We start from the raw sequence: 20,799 nt of genomic DNA on the forward strand, positions 1-20,799 counted from the left end.
CCGGCATTTTTTAATCAATCCTGCACCAATTCCATTTTACTGTCCCTGATTCCCATCAGTTTCCACCACCCCAGGATCAACCACCCACCTACACACAAGGGCCAATTTACAGTGGCCAATTAACCTTCCAACCGACATGCATTTGGGATGTGGGAGAAAACTGCAGGATCAAGCTGGTCACAGGAAGAACATGCAAATTCCACACAGACAGCACCCAAAGTGGAAATCAAATCTGAATGGCTGGAGCTGTGAGACACAGGCTCTTCCAAACAGATGAGAACAGGTCTTTGGGGTCTCCATGCAATGCTAAGCAGGCAAGAACTGGGTGTGTAATGGCTGATTCCAGGTTATGAATGAACAAGCAGGGGCAAACTGAGACCAGTGAAAAGGCACAACAACTAAACACTGACTAGTTTTATTACATAGCTCTGTACAGGCTGGCTAATTCTCTGTCTGAGGTGGTGGTGAGAGGCACTGAAGCACCACAAGGGACTGTTCTGTTTCTGTTCACACTGTACACCTCAGACTTTCAGTACAACTCTGAGCCTTGACGCTTGCAGAAGTTCTCAGATGACTCTGTGGTGGTTGAGTGTATCAGAGATGGCCAGGAGTTGGAGTACAGAGGACAAGAATCACCTGGTGTGGCCAAAACCAGGGGGATTGATGTTAGGAGGAAGAGGACTGTGGTGGGTCCTGTAGACATTCTGGAAGAAAGAGTTGCAGTGATGGAGGAGTACAAGTTTTTGGGTGTTCACCCCGACAACAGACGTGACTGGAAAGCCAACACCAAGGCTGTTCACAAGAAGGGGATGAGCAGACTCTATTTTCTACAGAAGCTGAGATCCTTCAATGTGGGCAGCAGGATGCTGGAGATCGTTTGCCAGTCTGTTGTAGCGAGTGCGGTCTTCTTTGTGGCTTTATGTTGGGGGAGCAGCATCAGTGAGGATAATGCAAAAAGACTAAATAAACCCATCAGAAACGCTGGATCCACCCTTGGTTACAACCCAGACTCTTTTGAGTTAGTGGTGGAGAGGAGATCACTAAACAAACTGTTATCTATCATGGACTATCTGGCACATCCTCTCCATTCCTACTGAATAAGCAGTGGGGCATCTTTTCAAGCAGACTAATTCAGCTTCACTGTCACAAGGATCATTACAGAAAATCTTTCCTACCAAATGCGATAAGCATATAAAACAGATCATCTCTGTGCAACAGGAGAACACACAACATAGTACAATAGTCTCTCCTTTATTATTTCATACATTATTATTGCACATGAATGCACATTGGTACGTTATTATTGTGTACATTATCATTAGTTAAGTCTGCACGCCGCTAAGTGTGTTTAAATGTCGTTGGGGTAACAGAAGAATTTCCTACTCAGGATCAATTAAATATTCATTATTATTACTATTATACTATGAACATTGTCATCATTTAGCATAGCAATGCAGAATCACCTGTGCCTAGCAAATTTCTTAATGTTTTATGATAACACTTCAACATGTATGATAGATTTCAGCCCTCTTAATGATAGGAGTTTTGTTTTTGTTTAAAATTTTGTATTCATAACAGGCTGTGACAATGTTAAATGAAAATATGCAGCAGTAACAATGGTGTGAAGAAGCAGCTCCGGCTGACAAGTGGCCCCTTTGTCCATTCCATGTGATATGCTTGAACACTCACACTTCAGGATAAACGGCATTTGAAGCAATTCCACAGTTGTTATCCATGTCCTTCGCCATGTGGACATATCCTTTATTGCCCCAGTTTGATCCCCAGCTGAAGTAACAAAGAACACAGAAGTTAGAATAGTATAGGAATGAGCCCTTCAGCCCACAACGTTGTGCTAACTAATTAAGCTAATGACACTTTATTAAACTAACCCATTCTACCTGAGCATGGACCATATCCCTCAATTCTCTGCATCCTCACAGCCTTTCTAAGTGCCTCCATCTTATCTGCATCTACTACCAGCCGGCAGTGTATTCCAGTCCCCCACCATTCCCTGTATAACAAATAAACAGTTTTGTATTAACATTCTGATGAGTCATTTATTCAAAAATCTCATGTAAACAAAATATGCAGGTGAAATTGTGCTTGACAGTAAAGGCAGGTGGCAGGACGGCAGTCACTGGGATAGAACCATTGTAAAAAGGCCATTTTGCCCAGGATCCTTTAACAGGATCATTGCTGATCTCTACCTTAATGTCATTTATCGCCTCCACGTCTTTGCTGAGAGTACCCAACAAAAATCTGCCAGGGATCAAAACCTCGTCATCCGCAGATTTCTGCATTTTTCACCATGCTTAGTATCAAAATCAGCATCAACTGACATACGTCATAAAATTTGTTTGTGGCAGCAGTACAGTGCAAGACATAAAAATTACCATAAGTTATAAGTAGATAGATAATACAAAAGAGGAACAGTGAGCGTATGGACCGTTCAGAAATCTGATGGTGGAGAGGAAGAAGCTGTCCCTAAAATGTTGAGTGTGTGTTTTAAGGCTCCTGTACCTCCTCTTTGATGGTAGGGATGAGAAGAGGGCATGTCCAGGATAGTAAGGGTTCTATTGATGGATTCTTCAAGTATGGATACCAGAACTGCCCGCAGTACTGCAGGTGCGGTCTCACTGGTAGCCTGTATAGTTGCAGCATGACCTCCCTGCTCTTAAATTCAATCCCTCTAGCAATGAAGGCCAACATTTCATTTGCCTTCTTGATAGCCTGCAGGCCAACATTTTGTGATTCATGCACAAACATTCCCAAGTCCCTCGGCGCAGCAGCATGTTGTAGTTTTTTTTTAACCATTTAAGTCATAATCTGCTCTTACATTTTCCTTCCAAAGTGGATGACTTCACATTACAAACATTGTACTCCATCTGGCAGACCCTTGCCCACTCACTTAATCTATCTATATCTCTCTGCAGACTCTCTGGTTTTTATTTAGAGATACAGCGTGAATTTGGCTCTTTGAACTGTGCTGCCAGCAACCCACTAAATTAACCCTAATCTAATCACAGGGCAATTTATAATGACCAATTAACCTACTAATTGGTAAGTCTTTGTGCTGTGGGAGGAAACTGGAGCACCCAGGGGAAACCTACACATTCACAGGGAGGACGTACAAACTACCTACAGAGGACGTGAGAATTGAACTCCGAACTTTGATGCCCCAAGCACTGTACGGGCCCTTTGGCCCGTGATGTTGTGCTAACTCTTTAACCTACTATAAGCTCAATCTAACATTTCCTTCCCACATAGCGCTCTATTTTTCTTTCATTCATGGGCTTATCTAAGAGTCTTTTAAATGTCCCTAGTGCATCTTCTGTGAAATCTAATTACGTTGGTATAAATCTTAGCTGGAGGGAATTGAAAAGTATTTTTTAAACTTGTCAGTAGCACAAAAAGTTGCAGACCAGGAACATTGACAGTTCTTCTTTGCACAGATGCCACCTGTCTTGCTGATTTCTCACAGCATTTTCATTTTTTTTGTTACCAAGTAACTTCATATTTTCATTACTTCATTATAAATAAAATCAAACTTTGAGTTTAGATCAACTTATGCTAGATGCAGTCTCCAATCCCCACATGGCATCATACCTGTTCTTTACTATCCAATATGGCTTCTGATTTTCCATTCCATATCCAACCACCAAAATTCCATGATCAAGGTCCACAGTACTGCAGTGAGGCTCATAAAATATTCCTGCAGAAAATTTTAAAAATTGCATGTTATCATGTAATTACACATCAATGTGACAAATTCCACAATATTGGAAATCTATGTTGGAATTATAAAATCCCACATGAGGTAGCCAAAGGCAAAACCAGCGAACTGCAGAGCTGGGTTGCGGAGAGATCAGAATGGAGTAAAAGTTTGATGTGAATTCATTACATCTCCACTTCCTGGGCTCACTCACATCTTATTTAAGGAATCATAGCAAGGAAAGGTCTTTCCTCTGACATTGTAAAATCTGGTTTAATAGGTAGATGTGTCTATTCAGGATCTCAACTGAAAACCACTGGAGGGGTAAGAAGGGACTTCTCTCTCACTGACCTCTTTTCGTCAATGCTGACCATGTTGATCATCCAATTTCTTTCCAGCCTTAATGGTGTAGAATCCCAAAGCCCTTTTCTTTTTGCTCCTGATTCTTTGGCAGCCCCTCAGAGCTGGGGATGACTTGGGTTCTGAGGCGGATAATGATGCCAGTGATGGATGGAATTGCAGTCTCCTCCACTGATGGGGCTGCCAAGCTGGGTCCTCTCCTGCTGCCTTCCCAGAACTGCTGTGTGCCCCCAGTACACAAACCACCCAAATGCTCCTTCTCTACTGTGAGTGGTGACATAGAACACTACAGCACAGAAAATGGCCCATTGACCCATCTAGTCCACGCCAAACCATCAATTTGCCTAGTCCCATTGAACTGCACTCAGACTATAGTTCTCAATACCCTTCCTTATCTGTGTAGCTATCCAAATTTCTCTTAAATTTTGAAATCAACCCCCCATCCACCACTTTCACTGGCAGCACCTACTACATTCTCACTACCCTCTGAATGTTCTCTCTCATGTTCCCCTTAAACATTTCACCTTCCACCCTGATGCACCATCAATAACTCACACTGAGACGTAGGCGAGATATCGGCTTTTATTGACTGGAAGAAGGAACCAGGAGTGAGTGTCTATCATACAAGGTCTTGGAGACTGAGGCCGAGCGTCAGGCCGCAGGTCTCCTTTATACAGGGGCCTGTAGGAGGAGCCACAGGAGCAGTCAGCAGGGGCGTGTCCCGACAGGCACATAGTTCACCACACACCCTTAATCCATGATCTCCAGTTGTAGTCTCAGCCAACCTGAGTGCAAAGAAGACTGCTTGCATTTACCTTATCTGTACCCCTCCTCTATCAAATCTCTCCTCAGTCTTCAATGTTCTAGCAAACAAAATCCTAACCTATTGAACCTTTCTCTATAACTCAGGTCCTTAAGATTTTCCCAATCTCCTTCAGCTCCACACATATGCAGTGCTCTCAGTACCATTAACTGTTCAAGCTAACAAAATGACTTTTCTGTATTGTTATAATGAAATGGCTTCTCTGTAATCTTACTTAATGCTGTAATGGGTTTCTGTGTCTGGAATGTTTGGGATATAACTGCAGATAAGGGGGAACTAACCAATGGAGAATTGTTATGCTATCTTGTATGTGTGAACGGAGCAAGAGTTTGTAGTCTTTTTTTGGGGAGGCGAGCGAGGAGGACGGACGTGTGATGAGCGGACAGCGATTCCAGGGTGGCGGATACTGGACGCCGGTGGCAACTATAAAATTGTAATTATTTATTCGCCTTTGGTGTATTGTCTGATATTTGTGCTGCGAGCGTGTACTGGGGGAGCATTACACCGTATTTACACCAAAGTATTGCACTGTTGGCAGGGTGATGGTGGTTCATCCTAGGCAAATGGGGTAAATTGGGGGCACAGATGCTACACCTACATCAGATTCTGATCTTCCGGGGGTCATGTGTGAGAGACCCCCAGGGTTCAGTGGAGATGTTGCATTTTCTCACAGAAGCTTAGGTCACAACCTTCCAGCTGAAAAAGAACAACTTGAAGTCACATCTGTCTCAAAGTAATGGGAAGTATTTCAGAAGGAGTTTCAGACTAAATGTCTTCCCCTAAAGAAAAGCTTGTGGGAGGAGCGAGCAAAAATGGTGCCAGAGGTTTTTGTTGACCCAGGTAACTTCTTACAGATCATCCACAAAACAGCTTATTCTTCCTTTCTTATGTCTTCCTTTTCTTCTCAAGATGGCTGGGATTTTGTCAGAATCCGCAATCTACAACGACAATTCTCTGCAAGCAGTGGGTTTTAGCATTGGCCATGCAGCCTGGCATTCCAGTATCTCAGGAAACAGCTCCATAACTGAACCAGTTTCACTAACTGAAGTCTCATGGGAGTATGAAACACCAGGACAGCTGGCAGAAGAAGGTGTGCGTGTGTGCGCGTGTGTGTGTGAGAGAGAGAGAGAGAGATGACAAGACAAGGTGCACAGTGAACAGGATGGGGGAGAAAAGGGACGCTTATTGATAAACTGTGATACCGGTAAGTTCTAGTGTTTCTCAAATTACTGTTCTTGTCACATCCTGTCCATAAAGTGAAAAACAAGATTAAAGGGAAAGTGGCAGATTGGAACTAAAATATACTCAGGTTCAGGGAGAAAAGGACAATGGTTGATGAGTCCTTTTGCGACTGTAATATCATTGCCAGTGGGGTTCCTCATAGGTCAGTAGTCCACCCCTCACTGTAAAGGTGATGGAGGCAGAAACTCTCATCACCTTAAGCCTATTTTTGGATGTGCAGTGCAAGAGCCATAGTCAAGAGGGCTTTGTAACAAGCGTAGAAAGGTAGATTCCTTCTTTGTTGATCAGCACTGGCACAATAGTATGAATGGGCTCCTTTGGTGTCCAGGAGTTTCTGTTATTCTGCAGTTCCGTTGTATTCTGATCTATCCCTCTCCTTCCAGTTTTCCTTTATCCTGTACAATGATCCATGGCATCCCAACTAACGACAGAGGCAAATTGATCCCTCATGACTGCAGTAACCACAGACAAGGTGATTCAAAGTACTGGTGTAGGGTTTGAGATTGAATGGGCAAAACATGGAAACTTGGCTGGTCTTCTTAGGAATCCACCTGAACATAAAACAGAAAGGTCACTTGGCCCCGGGAGATTGCTGTAGCTTATCAAGTGAACATGGCTGAACTACATCAGCACTCAGTTCCCATAAGCTTTCATCACGTTGCTTATCAAAAATCTAACAGGAATGAAAATTTAGAATGATTGAACAACCATGTTATCATAAAATGTCCTCTAATTCACTAAAGTTCTTGAAGGAAGGGCTTTGCTATCCCCACCTGGGTTCTGGTGTTAACACCGGACTTACCAGTGTCACGGAAGTTTAACTGCTGTTTGAAATTATCTAGCAAGCCACTAAATTCAAGGGTAATTTGGGAAGCAGAGTGATATTCCATAATTATCTTTCCCAGCTGGCCAAGAGTTCCTCCCCTACCCCACCAACGCAGTGAAGTGACCCCACTTCATGGATTCTGATGGAAGAAAACGAAGGTGAAGAAAGAAAATGCTGCTACTTTCCTCCTCTGAAAATGGACATTTTAGGCAAAAGAATGTCCTGTATATCACTCAGATGGATGTTCCATTATTATTTGTTCACAAGCTGTGAACATTGCTGGCAAATTGGTGCAGTTAGCACTACCAGTGCCTCACAACTCCTAGGAGCCAGGTCCAATCCTCACCTTGGGATCTCTCTTTGTGGAGTTTGCACATTCTCCTTGTGAATGTATGGGTTTCCTCCCTTGGCTGGCCAACATCTGCTGCCCTTACCCGAACTGGCCAAAATGTGAGTGCTTACACAACCATCTGTTTGATCCCTAAGTAGTTGAGGAAGGCTTTCGGAGATAGGTGGCTCAGCAACACCATCTCAGGGGGCAATGAGGGATAGGCAATAAATGCCAGCAATGACCAGATGCTGAAAAATAATAAAAATTCTTTAAAACAGAGCTGCCCCAAATTAATAAGCTGAAGCCCAAGACTAATTTTGGAGGAACTTTGGTCAGCTATTTTGGCCTGTGCATTGTTCTTAGCTTAGTTCTGCAAGCAGATTTGAGCCAATTTACTTCTCCCAATAAAAAAAACAGAATAGAATCTTGTTCCCAGATACAAGTTTCGGAAGGTTAATTCTGTTTCTCTTTCCACAAATGCTGTCTGCCCTGCTAAACATTTTCTATTCTTGAAATTAAGGTTTAGTGTCACCAAACCCACACCTGAATTTTTCTCCTTTTGTCTCCTTTTCAACCTTACCTGCAAATCCTGCTCCTTACCTGATTTGTACAACATGAAGGATCTGTGCTCTGCGTCGATGCCAGCTGAAATCGGTCCAACAGTGGCCACTGCTGCAGCTAAATCCACTTCGGAGTCTTTCCGAATCTGCGTGACACCCTTGCAAGTGGCAACAATGTCACTCTGTTCGAATTTACAATCACCATTCTAAAGGGAAAGACGCCAGTCAGTACATATGAAATCCAAGTGAAGGCCAGGAAATGTGTGGCACCAATGAGACAACTTTGCAGGAATCTCTTTCTAACATGAGATATTATCATAGAATCATGCATCACAGGAGTCTTTCAGTCCACTTAATCTGTTGATGACCATCAAGCATACATACTCATTTGTTATATTCTCCTTATTCATATCATTCATACTTAAATTCTACCAGTAGCCCATACACTGAGGGCAATGTGCAGTCTCTAATTAGCCACCAGCTTGCATTTATTTAGAACATGGGCAAAACCTAGCCACCAAAAGCAACGCACAAGACCATGGAGCAACTGTACAAATCGCACGCTGGAAGTGGGAATTGAACCCGGGTCTCTCCAGCTGTGTGGGACCAGCTCTACCAGCCGTCAAGCTGAGCAAATAGTTTGACAGTTATTTGGAAAGTACAAAGAATGGGAGGAAAGGAAAGGGAACATTACCTTTGCAATGTATGGATAAGATTGTTCGGAAGCAATTCCTTGATCTTTTATGAATGCGAAGCTGGCCATGACAGATCCACCATTACAGCCTGCATTCCCCACAGTTCTGCTGCAGTCCATCAGGTACTGTTCACTCAGGGAAATGAGCTTTCCTGTTTTGTTAAATACCTGTCCTTCCAGTACTCCAGTTGTGCTGAATGCCCAGCAAGAACCACATTGGCCCTAGTAAATACACAAAGATTCAAAGTGAGATGAGGAGGAGGAGCAGTACTGTGCACCAGTCCTTGTCTTCATGATTATTCAGAAGTACTGAACTCCTTCAAGGGCAAAATAAGGTGAGACAAGTGGAGAAATGGGTTAAAGAACACCAAACTTCAGTTCTAAATAAAAACAGAAAACGTTCAGTAGATCAGGCAGTGTCTGTGCGAAAAGGAACAGAGTAAACACTGGGGTCATCTGAGACTGACCTCTGGAAAGGAGATTTTGTTGAGTGTCCCTGAAGAGTTCGATCGAGTTGCACTCGAGCAGCTGGTGGAATGGCCACTCATGATCCTGACCAGGGCAGTGCGAAAGGCCAATCTAACTGTGTAATGCCCTGGTTTTATTTTTACTGTATGCTGTATGTGTTTCATTTTGGCAGTTCTGTAAGAGCAGCTTGTTCCCTTTCCAGCTTGTTTGGGTTATGGTTGACGATAAGAGATGAGGAGAAATGTGTGCCATCCAATTAGGATGGTCAGTTTAAGGGGAGGTTTCTCTGGTGAGGGACACTAAGGCTGGCTTGGGCTTTTGTTCGTCAGGAGATGAAGAGAGAAGACACTGGAGAGAGCCGGTCGTAGCATACGATCCAGTGGGAGACCCGTCTGTTGGAGATGGATTGTGAGCGACGTTCAGAAGGTGGTGTGGGTGTTCACGCTGACTGAGGGCCCAGCATGTGAGTGACAGAGAAGTTCAAGATGAGCTCCAACGTGCACATTGGACTGTTTAATTAGAATGGGCCCTTTTCTTTTTGTCATTCTTTACTATAGTTAAGATTCATGAATATAATTCCTTTAATCATATGCAGTGTACAGTCTGTTATTTCATGGCACCAATTTGTAACAGGGCAGCGAATTATACAACATCCGCACAACAGGGGTTTGGTGTAGGAGTGCGCCTCAATCTCACGAGTTTGATGAGCTGGAGGTTGTCTTCCCTAGACTTACACAGCTGATTAAACCAGGGATTTCACTGGGAATCAATTCCCTTAAATGTCCAGTCAGACAGAGAGAGCTGAATGATGATTCAGCCATGGAGTAACTGAATGCAGAGGCCCTTTCTCCAAAAATCCCAACAGTCTTTCTCAAGCGGCAAAGCATGGAGCTGGACTCTGCCAGCTGTGAAGGCATGACGGATCTGAACTTGTTTTAATTTGTTCCAATATTCAGCGATATTTTAAACTTTCAATCAAAAACAGAAAAACTGCAGATTCAGTAAGGATGGATCTGTTGAAAAATCTTTGATCTGAAAAATTGACATTTGTTTCTCATTCTGTTGTGGTCCGGTCTGGAGTCCGCATTCCGGTTCTTGATCCAGTCCATAGACTCCGGACTGTGGGTCTAGTAGCCGTCCCTCCTTTTGCCATTGAGCCCAATTAGTCACGCCTGTGGATCATCGTGGCTTGTTGAGGCTCAAGGAGACTCACCTGATGCCCATCGGCTGGCCTGAGGGGGCTCTGGGACTGAGTGGAGTTGTGGGTTGTCCTGGCTTAGAGTTCCCCAGTTAAAAATGAGTTCTTCGAGTAAGCCTGGCAGACACCCTGGACCTAGTTCCCTTCCTATCCTTTGCCTCTGTCGGGCAAGCCTAGCTGGACTGCCTTTGCCTGGTGGCGTCTCTGCCCCTTTCCATCCCTCGCTCCTGACAGGTTGTACCCTGCATCCTACCCAGGAGCCCTGTGACCTGCTCAGGCCCCCATGTTCCTGCCTGAGAGGTCCGGTCCCTGCCTAGGAGTTATGTGGCCCGACCAGAGGTCTCTGCCCCAACTTATCCCTTGCTATTGACGGGTTGTACCCTGCATCCTACCCAGGAGCCCTGTGAAATGCTCAGGCCCCTGTGTTCCTGCCTGGGTCTGGACACTGCCTAGGGGTTAGACAGCCCGCCCAGAGGTCTCTGCCCCTGCCTATCTCGTTACTGACGAGTTGTAAACTGCAAGCTACCCAGGTATCCCGTGACCTGCCCAGTCTGCCGTGTACCGGCCTGGGAAGACTGCGCCCTGCCCAGGAGTTATGCGACATGCCCAGTGAACTCCAAGATCCTGCTTGCCTGAACTCCGGGATCCCGACTTGCCTTGCCTGAACTCTGGGACCCAGCCTTGCCTGAACTCCGGCATCTGCCTTGCCTTGCCTGAACTCCGGGATCTGCCCTGCCTTGCCTGAAATCTGGGATCCGCCTTGCCTTACCTGAACTCCGGGATCCCGCCTGCCTTGCCTGAACTCCGGGATCCGCCTTGCCTTGCCTGAACTCCGGGATCCGCCTTGCCTTGCCTGAACTCTGGGATCCCGCCTTGCCTGAACTCTGGGATCCCGCCTTGCCTTGCCTGAACTCCGGGATCCCGCCTTGCCTTGCCTGAATTCTGGGATCCGCCTTGCCTTGCCTGAACTCCGGGATCCGCCTTGCATGAACTCAGCGATCAAGCCTTGCCTTGGCTGAACTCCGGGATCCGCCTTGCCTTGCCTGAACTCCGGGATCCACCTTGCCTTGCCTGAATAACGGGATCCGCCTTGCCTTGCCTGAACTCCGGGACCCCGCCTTGCCTTGCCTGAACTCCGGGATCCCGCCTTGCCTTGCCTGAACTCTGGGATCCGCCTTGCCTTGCCTGAACTCCGGGATCCGCCTTGCCTTGCCTGAACTCTGGGATCCGCCTTGCCTTGCCTGAACTCCGGGATCCGCCTTGCCTTGCCTGAACTCCGGGATCCAGCCTTGCCTTGCCGAACTCCGGGATCCGCCTTGCCTGAACTCCGCGATCCCGCCTTGCCTTGCCTGAACTCCGGGATCCGCCTTGCCTGAACTCTGGGATCCCGCCATGCCTTGGCTGAACTCTGGGATCCAGCCTTGCCTGAACTCCGGGATCTGCCTTGCCTTGCCTGAACTCCGGGATCTGCCTTGCCTTGCCTGAACTCCGGGATCTGCCTTGCCTTCCCTGAACTCCGGGATCCCGCCTTGCCTTGCCTGAACTCCGGGATCCCGCCTTGCCTTGCCTGAACTCCGGGATCCAGCCTTGCCTTGCCTGAACTCCGGGATCCGCCTTGCCTTGCCTGAACTCCGGGATCCAGCCTTGCCTTGCCTGAACTCCGGGATCTGCCTTGCCTTGCCTGAACTCCGGGATCCCGCCTTGCCTTGCCTCAACTCCGGGATCCCGCCTTGCCTTGCCTGAACTCCGGGATCCCGCCTTGCCTTGCCTGAACTCCGGGATCCCGCCTTGCCTTGCCTGAACTCCGGGATCCGCCTTGCCTTGCCTGAACTCCGGGATCCGCCTTGCCTTGCCTGAACTCTGGGTTCCGCCTTGCCTTGCCTGAACTCGGGATCCGCCTTGCCTTGCCTGAACTCCGGGATCCGCCTTGCCTTGCCTGAACTCCGGGATCCGCCTTGCCTTGCCTGAACTCCGGGATCCGCCTTGCCTGAACTCCGGGATCCGCCATGCCTGAACTCCGGGATCCGCCTTGCCTGAACTCCGGGATCCGCCTTGCCTGAACTCCGGGATCCGCCTTGCCTTGCCTGAACTCCGGGATCCGCCTTGCCTTGCCTGAACTCCGGGATCCACCTTGCCTTGCCTGAACTCCGGGATCCACCTTGCCTTGCCTGAATAACGGGATCAGCCTTGCCTTGCCTGAACTCCGGGATCCGCCTTGCCTTGCCTGAACTCCGGGATCCCGCCTTGCCTTGCCTGAACTCTGGGATCCGCCTTGCCTTGCCTGAACTCCGGGATCCGCCTTGCCTTGCCTGAACTCTGGGATCCGCCTTGCCTTGCCTGAACTCCGGGATCCGCCTTGCCTTGCCTGAACTCCGGGATCCAGCCTTGCCTTGCCTGAACTCCGGGATCCGCCTTGCCTGAACTCTGGGATCCCGCCATGCCTTGGCTGAACTCTGGGATCTCGCCTTGCCTGAACTCCGGGATCCTCCTTGCCTTGCCTGAACTCCGGGATCTGGACTTCCCTGAACTCCGGGATCTGCCTTGCCTTGCCTGAACTCCGGGATCTGCCTTGCCTTGCCTGAACTCCGGGATCCCGCCTTGCCTTGCCCGAACACGGGATCCAGCCTTGCCTTGCCTGAACTCCGGGATCCGCCTTGCCTTGCCTGAACTCCGGGATCCCGCCTTGCCTTGCCTGAACTCCGGGATCCAGCCTTGCCTTGCCTGAACTCCGGGATCTGCCTTGCCTTGCCTGAACTCCGGGATCCCGCCTTGCCTTGCCTGAACTCTGGGATCCCGCCTTGCCTTGCCTGAACTCTGGGATCCCGCCTTGCCTTGCCTGAACTCTGGGATCCCGCCTTGCCTTGCCTGAACTCCGGGATCCCGCCTTGCCTTGCCTGAACTCTGGGATCCCGCCTTGCCTTGCCTGAATTCTGGGATCCCGCCTTGCCTTGCCTGAATTCTGGGATCCGGCTTGCCTTGCCTGAACTCTGGGATCTGCCTTGCCTTGCCTGAACTCCGGGATCTGCCCTGCCTTGCCTGAAATCTGGGATCCGCCTTGCCTTGCCTGAACTCTGGGATCCCGCCTGCCTTGCCTGAACTCTGGGATCCCGCCTTGCTTGAACTCTGGGATCCCGCCTTGCCTTGCCTGAACTCCGGGATCCCGCCTTGCCTTGCCTGAACTCTGGGATCCCGCCTTGCCTGAACTCTGGGATCCTCCTTGCCTTGCCTGAACTCTGGGATCCGCCTTGCCTTGCCTGAACTCAGGGATCCCGCCTTGCCTGAACTCCGGGATCCGCCTTGCCTTGCCTGAACTCCGGGATCCGCCTTGCCTTGCCTGAACTCCGGGATCCGCCTTGCCTTGCCTGAACTCCGGGATCCCGCCTTGCCTTGCCTGAACTCCGGGATCCCGCCTGGCCTTGCCTGAACTCCGGGATCCAGCCTTGCCTTGCCTGAACTCCGGGATCCACCTTGCCTTGCCTGAACTCTGGGATCCGCCTTGCCTTGCCTGAACTTCGGGATCCCGCCATGCCTTGCCTGAACTCTGGGATCCAGCCTTGCTTGAACTCTGGGATCCCGCCTTGCCTTGCCTGAACTCTGGGATCCCGCCTTGCCTTGCCTGAACTCCGGGATCCGCCTTGCCTTGCCTGAACTCCGGGATCCCGCCTTGCCTTGCCTGAACTCTGGGATCCCGCCTTGCCTTGCCTGAACTCCGGGATCCTGCCTTGCCTTGCCTGAACTCTGGGATCCCGCCTTGCTTTGCCTGAACTCCGGGATCTCGCCTTGCCTTGCCTGAACTCCGGGATCCCCCTTGCCTTGCCTGAATTCCGGGATCCCGCCTTGCCTTGCCTGAACTCCGGGATCCCCCTTGCCTTGCCTGAACTCCGGGATCGCGCCTTGCCTTGCCTGAACTCCGGGATCACGCCTTGCCTTGCCTGAACTCCGGGATCACGCCTTGCCTTGCCTGAACTCCGGGATCCGCCTTGCCTTGCCTGAATTCTGGGATCCCGCCTTGCCTTGCCTGAACTCTGGGATCCCGCCTTGCCTTGCCTGAACTCCGGGATCCCGCCTTGACTTGCCTGAACTCCGGGATCCCGCCTTGCCTTGCCTGAACTCTGGGATCCCGCCTTTCCTTGCCTGAACTCTGGGATCCCCCTTGACTGAACTCCGCGATCAAGCCTTGCCTTGCCTGAACTCTGGGATCCCCCTTGCCGGAACTCCGCGATCAAGCCTTGCCTTGCCTGAACTCCGGGAACCGCCATGCCTTGCCTGGGATCCAGCTTTGCCTTGCCTGAACGCTGGGTTCCAGCCATGCCTGAACTCCAGGATCCCGCCTTGCCTTGCCTGAACTCCGGGATCCACCTTGCCTTGGCTGAACTCCGGGATCCCGCCTTGCCTTGCCTGAACTCTGGGATCCCGCCTTTCCTTGCCTGAACTCTGGGATCCCCCTTGACTGAACTCCGCAATCAAGCCTTGCCTTGCCTGAACTCTGGGATCCCCCTTGCCGGAACTCCGCGATCAAGCCTTGCCTTGCCTGAACTCCGGGATCCGCCTTGCCTTGCCTGAACTCTGGGATCCAGCTTTGCCTTGCCTGAACGCTGGGATCCAGCCATGCCTGAACTCCAGGATCCCGCCTTGCCTTGCCTGAACTCCGGGATCCACCTTGCCTTGGCTGAACTCCGGGATCCCGCCTTGCCTTGCCTGAACTCCGGGATCCGCCTTGCCTTGCCTGAACTCTGGGATCCGCCTTGCCTTGCCTGAACTCCGGGATCCCGCCTTGCCTTGCCTGAACTCCGGGATCTGCCTTGCCTTGCCTGAAATCCGGGATCCGCCTTGCCTTGCCTGAACTCCGGGATCCGCCTTGCCTTGCCTGAACTCCAGGATTCCGCCTTGCCTTGCCTGAACTCCGGGATCCCCCTTGCCTGAACTCCGCGATCAAGCCTTGCCTTGCCTGAATTCCGGGATCCGCCTTGCCTTGCTTGAACTCTGGGATCCCGCCTTGCCTTGCCTGAACTCCGGGATCCCGCCATGCCTTGCCTGAACTCCGGGATCCGCCTTGCCTTGCCTGAACTCCGGGATCCGCTTTGCCTTGGCTGAACTCCGGGATCCTGCCTTGCCTTGCCTGAACTCCGGGATCCCGCCTTGCCTTGCCTGAACTCTGGGATCCCGCCTTGCCTTGCCTGAACTCTGGGATCCCGCCTTCCCTTGCCTGAACTCTGGGATCCGCCTTGCCTTGCCTGAACTCTGGGATCCCGCCTTGCCTTGCCTGAACTCTGGGATCCGCCTTGCCTTGCCTGAACTCCGGGATCCCGCCTTCCCTTGCCTGAACTCTGGGATCCGCATTGCCTTGCCTGAACTCTGGGATCCCGCCTTCCCTTGCCTGAACTCTGGGATCCGCCTTGCCTTGCCTGAACTCTGGGATCCCGCCTTGCCTTGCCTGAACTCTGGGATCCCGCCTTGCCTTGTCTGAACTCTGGAATCCGCCTTGCCTTGTCTGAACTCTGGGATCCCGCCTTGCCTTGCCTGAACTCCGGGATCCGCCTTGCCTTGCCTGAACTCCGGGATCCGCCTTGCCTTGCCTGAACTCCGGGATCCGCCTTGCCTTGCCTGAACTCCGGGATCCGCCTTGCCTTGCCTGAACTCCGGGATCCGCCTTGCCTTGCCTGAACTCCGGGATCCGCCTTGCCTTGTCTGAACTCCGGGATCCGCCTTGCCTTGCCTGAACTCTGGGATCCGCCTTGCCTTGTCTGAACTCTGGGATCCCGCCTTGCCTTGCCTGAACTCCAGGATCCAGCCTTGACTTGTCTGAACTCTGGGATCCCGCCTTGCCTTGTCTGAACTCTGGGATCCCACCTTGCCTTGCCTGAACTCCAGGATCCCGCCTTGCCTTGCCTGAACTCCGCGATCAAGCCTTGCCTTGCCTGAACTCCGGGATCCCGCCTTGCCTTGCCTGAACTCCGGGATCCGCCTTGCCTTGTCTGAACTCTGGGATCCAGCCTTGCCTGAACTCCGGGATCCCGCCTTGCCTTGCCTGAACTCCGGGATCCGCCTTGCCTGAACTCTGGGATCCCGCCATGCCTTGGCTGAACTCTGGGATCCCGCCTTGCCTGAACTCCGGGATCCTCCTTGCCTTGCCTGAACTCTGGGATCCGCCTTGCCTTGCCTGAACTCCGGGATCCTCCTTGCCTTGCCTGAACTCCGGGATCCTCCTTGCCTTGCCTGTACTCCGGTATCCCGCCTTGCCTTGCCTGAACTCTGGGATCCACCTTGCCTTGCCTTGCCTGAACTCAGGGATCCCGCCTTGCCAGAACTCCGGGATCCGCCTTGCCTTGCCTAAACTCCGGGATCCGCCTTTCCTTGCCTGAATTCCGGGTTCCGCCTTGCCTTGCCTGAACTCCGGGATCCCGCCTTGCCTTGCCTGAACTCCGGGATCCCGCCTTGCCTTGCCTGAACACCGGGATCCAGCCTTGCCTTGCCTGAACTCCGGGATCCGCCTTGCCTTGCCTGAACTCTGGGATCCGCCTTGCCTTGCCTGAACTTCGGGATCCCGCCATGCCTTGCCTGAACTCTGGGATCCCGCCTTGCCTTGCCTGCACTCTGGGATTCCGCCTTGCCTTCCCTGAAATCCGGGATCCCGCCTTGCCTTGCCTGAATTCCGGGATCCCGCCTTGCCTTGCCTGAACTCCGGGATCCCGCCTTCCCTTGCCTGAACTCTGGGATACCGCCTTGCCTTGCCTGAACTCTGGGATCCAGCCTTGCTTGAACTCTGGGATCCGCCTTGCCTTGCCTGAACTCTGGGATCCCGCCTTCCTTGAACTCTGCGATCCAGCCTTGCTTGAACTCTGGGATCCCGCCTTGCCTTGCCTGAACTCTGGGATCCGCCTTGCCTTGCCTGAACTCTGGGATCCCGCCTTCCTTGAACTCTGCGATCCAGCCTTGCTTGAACTCTGGGATCCCGCCTTGCCTTGCCTGAACTCTGGGATCCGCCTTGCCTTGCCTGAACTCCGGGATCCCGCCTTCCCTTGCCTGAACTCTGGGATCCGCATTGCCTTGCCTGAACTCTGGGATCCCGCCTTCCCTTGCCTGAACTCTGGGATCCGCCTTGCCTTGCCTGAACTCTGGGATCCCGCCTTGCCTTGCCTGAACTCTGGGATCCCGCCTTGCCTTGTCTGAACTCTGGAATCCGCCTTGCCTTGTCTGAACTCTGGGATCCCGCCTTGCCTTGCCTGAACTCCGGGATCCGCCTTGCCTTGCCTGAACTCCGGGATCCGCCTTGCCTTGCCTGAACTCCGGGATCCGCCTTGCCTTGCCTGAACTCCGGGATCCGCCTTGCCTTGCCTGAACTCCGGGATCCGCCTTGCCTTGCCTGAACTCCGGGATCCGCCTTGCCTTGTCTGAACTCCGGGATCCGCCTTGCCTTGCCTGAACTCTGGGATCCGCCTTGCCTTGTCTGAACTCTGGGATCCCGCCTTGCCTTGCCTGAACTCCAGGATCCAGCCTTGACTTGTCTGAACTCTGGGATCCCGCCTTGCCTTGTCTGAACTCTGGGATCCCACCTTGCCTTGCCTGAACTCCAGGATCCCGCCTTGCCTTGCCTGAACTCCGCGATCAAGCCTTGCCTTGCCTGAACTCCGGGATCCCGCCTTGCCTTGCCTGAACTCCGGGATCCGCCTTGCCTTGTCTGAACTCTGGGATCCAGCCTTGCCTGAACTCCGGGATCCCGCCTTGCCTTGCCTGAACTCCGGGATCCGCCTTGCCTGAACTCTGGGATCCCGCCATGCCTTGGCTGAACTCTGGGATCCCGCCTTGCCTGAACTCCGGGATCCTCCTTGCCTTGCCTGAACTCTGGGATCCGCCTTGCCTTGCCTGAACTCCGGGATCCTCCTTGCCTTGCCTGAACTCCGGGATCCTCCTTGCCTTGCCTGTACTCCGGTATCCCGCCTTGCCTTGCCTGAACTCTGGGATCCACCTTGCCTTGCCTTGCCTGAACTCAGGGATCCCGCCTTGCCAGAACTCCGGGATCCGCCTTGCCTTGCCTAAACTCCGGGATCCGCCTTTCCTTGCCTGAATTCCGGGTTCCGCCTTGCCTTGCCTGAACTCCGGGATCCCGCCTTGCCTTGCCTGAACTCCGGGATCCCGCCTTGCCTTGCCTGAACACCGGGATCCAGCCTTGCCTTGCCTGAACTCCGGGATCCGCCTTGCCTTGCCTGAACTCTGGGATCCGCCTTGCCTTGCCTGAACTTCGGGATCCCGCCATGCCTTGCCTGAACTCTGGGATCCCGCCTTGCCTTGCCTGCACTCTGGGATTCCGCCTTGCCTTCCCTGAAATCCGGGATCCCGCCTTGCCTTGCCTGAATTCCGGGATCCCGCCTTGCCTTGCCTGAACTCCGGGATCCCGCCTTCCCTTGCCTGAACTCTGGGATACCGCCTTGCCTTGCCTGAACTCTGGGATCCAGCCTTGCTTGAACTCTGGGATCCGCCTTGCCTTGCCTGAACTCTGGGATCCCGCCTTCCTTGAACTCTGCGATCCAGCCTTGCTTGAACTCTGGGATCCCGCCTTGCCTTGCCTGAACTCTGGGATCCGCCTTGCCTTGCCTGAACTCTGGGATCCCGCCTTCCTTGAACTCTGCGATCCAGCCTTGCTTGAACTCTGGGATCCCGCCTTGCCTTGCCTGAACTCCGGGATCCCGCCTTGCCTTGCCTGAACTCCTGGATCCCGCCTTGCCTTGCCTGAACTCCGGGATCCGCCTTGCCTTGCCTGAACTCCGGGATCCCGCCTTCCCTTGCCTGAACTCTGGGATCCGCCTTGCCTTGCCTGAACTCTGGGATCCCGCCTTGCCTTGCCTGAACTCTGGGATCCGCCTTGCTTTGCCTGAACTCCAGGATCCCGCCTTCCCTTGCCTGAACTCTGGGATCCGCCTTCCCTTGCCTGAACTCTGGGATCCGCCTTGCCTTGCCTGAACTCTGGGATCCCGCCTTGCCTTGCCTGAACTCTGGGATCCGCCTTGCCTTGCCTGAACTCTGGGATCCCGCCTTGCCTTGCCTGAACTCCGGGATCCCGCCTTGCCTTGTCTGAACTCTGGGATCCGCCTTGCCTTGTCTGAACTCCGGGATCCCGCCTTGCCTTGCCTGAACTCCAGGATCCCGCCTTGCCTTGCCTGAACTCCGGGATCCGCCTTGCCTTGCCTGAACTCTGGGATCCGCCTTGCCTTGCCTGAACTCTGGGATCCCGCCTTGCCTTGCCTGAACTCCGGGATCCGCCTTGCCTTGCCTGAACTCTGGGATCCGCCTTGCCTTGTCTGAACTCTGGGATCCCGCCTTGCCTTGCCTGAACTCCAGGATCCCGCCTTGCCTTGTCTGAACTCTGGGATCCGCCTTGCCTTGTCTGAACTCTGGGATCCCGCCTTGACTTGCCTGAACTCCAGGATCCCGCCTTGCGTTGCCTGAACTCCGCGATCAAGCCTTGCCTTGCCTGAACTCCGGGATCCCGCCTTGCCTTGCCTGAACTCCGGGATCCGCCTTGCCTTATCTGAACTCTGGGATCCAGCCTTGCCTGAACTCCGGGATCCCGCCTTGCCTTGCCTGAACTCCGGGATCCGCCTTGCCTTGCCTGAACTCTGGGATCCGCCTTGCCTTGCCTGAACTCTGGGATCCCGCCTTGCCTTGCCTGAACTCCAGGATCCCGCCTTGCCTTGTCTGAACTCTGGGATCCGCCTTGCCTTGTCTGAACTCTGGGATCCCGCCTTGCCTTGCCTGAACTCCAGGATCCCGCCTTGCCTTGCCTGAACTCCGCGATCAAGCCTTGCCTTGCCTGAACTCCGGGATCCCGCCTTGCCTTGCCTGAACTCCGGGATCCGCCTTGCCTTATCTGAACACTGGGATCCAGCCTTGCCTGAACTCCGGGATCCCGCCTTGCCTTGCCTGAACTCTGGGATCCGCCTTGCCTTGCCTGAACTCAGGGATCCCGCCTTGCCAGAACTCCGGGATCCGCCTTGCCTTGCCTGAACTCCGGGATCCGCCTTGCCTTGCCTGAACTCCGGGATCCGCCTTGCCTTGCCTGAACTCCGGGATCCCGCCTTGCCTTGCCTGAACTCCGGGATCCCGCCTTGCCTTGCCTGAATTCCGGGATCCCTCCTTGCCTTGCCTGAACTCTGGGATCCCGCCTTTCCTTGCCTGAACTCTGGGATCCCCCTTGACTGAACTCCGCGATCAAGCCTTGCCTTGCCTGAACTCTGGGATCCCCCTTGCCTGAACTCCGCGATCAAGCCTTGCCTTGCCTGAACTCCGGGATCGGCCTTGCCTTGCCTGAACTCTGGGATCCAGCTTTGCCTTGCCTGAACTCTGGGATCCAGCCATGCCTGAACTCCAGGATCCCGCCTTGCCTTGCCTGAACTCCGGGATCCACCTTGCCTTGGCTGAACTCCGGGATCCCGCCTAGCCTTGCCTGAACTCCGGGATCCGCCTTGCCTTGCCTGAACTCTGGGATCCGCCTTGCCTTGCCTGAACTCTGGGATCCCGCCTTGCCTTGCCTGAACTCTGGGATCCCGCCTTGCCTTGCCTGAACTCCGGGATCCGCCTTGCCTTGCCT

General features: G+C 52.6%; 1 protein-coding gene across 1 annotated transcript in view; it reads right to left on the reverse strand.

Annotated features, from left to right (window-relative positions):
- Positions 1–1,380: 1,380 nt before the first annotated feature.
- Positions 1,381–20,799, reverse strand: part of LOC132406261 (procathepsin L-like) — a 53,610-nt gene continuing 34,191 nt past the window's right edge. The window contains exons 5-8 of the mRNA XM_059991658.1: positions 8,549–8,770; positions 7,895–8,060; positions 3,607–3,712; positions 1,381–1,785 (exon numbers count right to left, since the gene is read on the reverse strand). Of these exons, the coding sequence (XP_059847641.1) occupies positions 1,686–1,785; positions 3,607–3,712; positions 7,895–8,060; positions 8,549–8,770 (594 nt within the window). The 3' untranslated portion in view covers positions 1,381–1,685. The remainder of the gene's footprint in view (positions 1,786–3,606; positions 3,713–7,894; positions 8,061–8,548; positions 8,771–20,799) is intronic.

This window comes from Hypanus sabinus, chromosome 16, assembly GCF_030144855.1.
Source record: "Hypanus sabinus isolate sHypSab1 chromosome 16, sHypSab1.hap1, whole genome shotgun sequence".
Classification (NCBI taxonomy): Eukaryota; Metazoa; Chordata; class Chondrichthyes; order Myliobatiformes; family Dasyatidae; genus Hypanus; species Hypanus sabinus.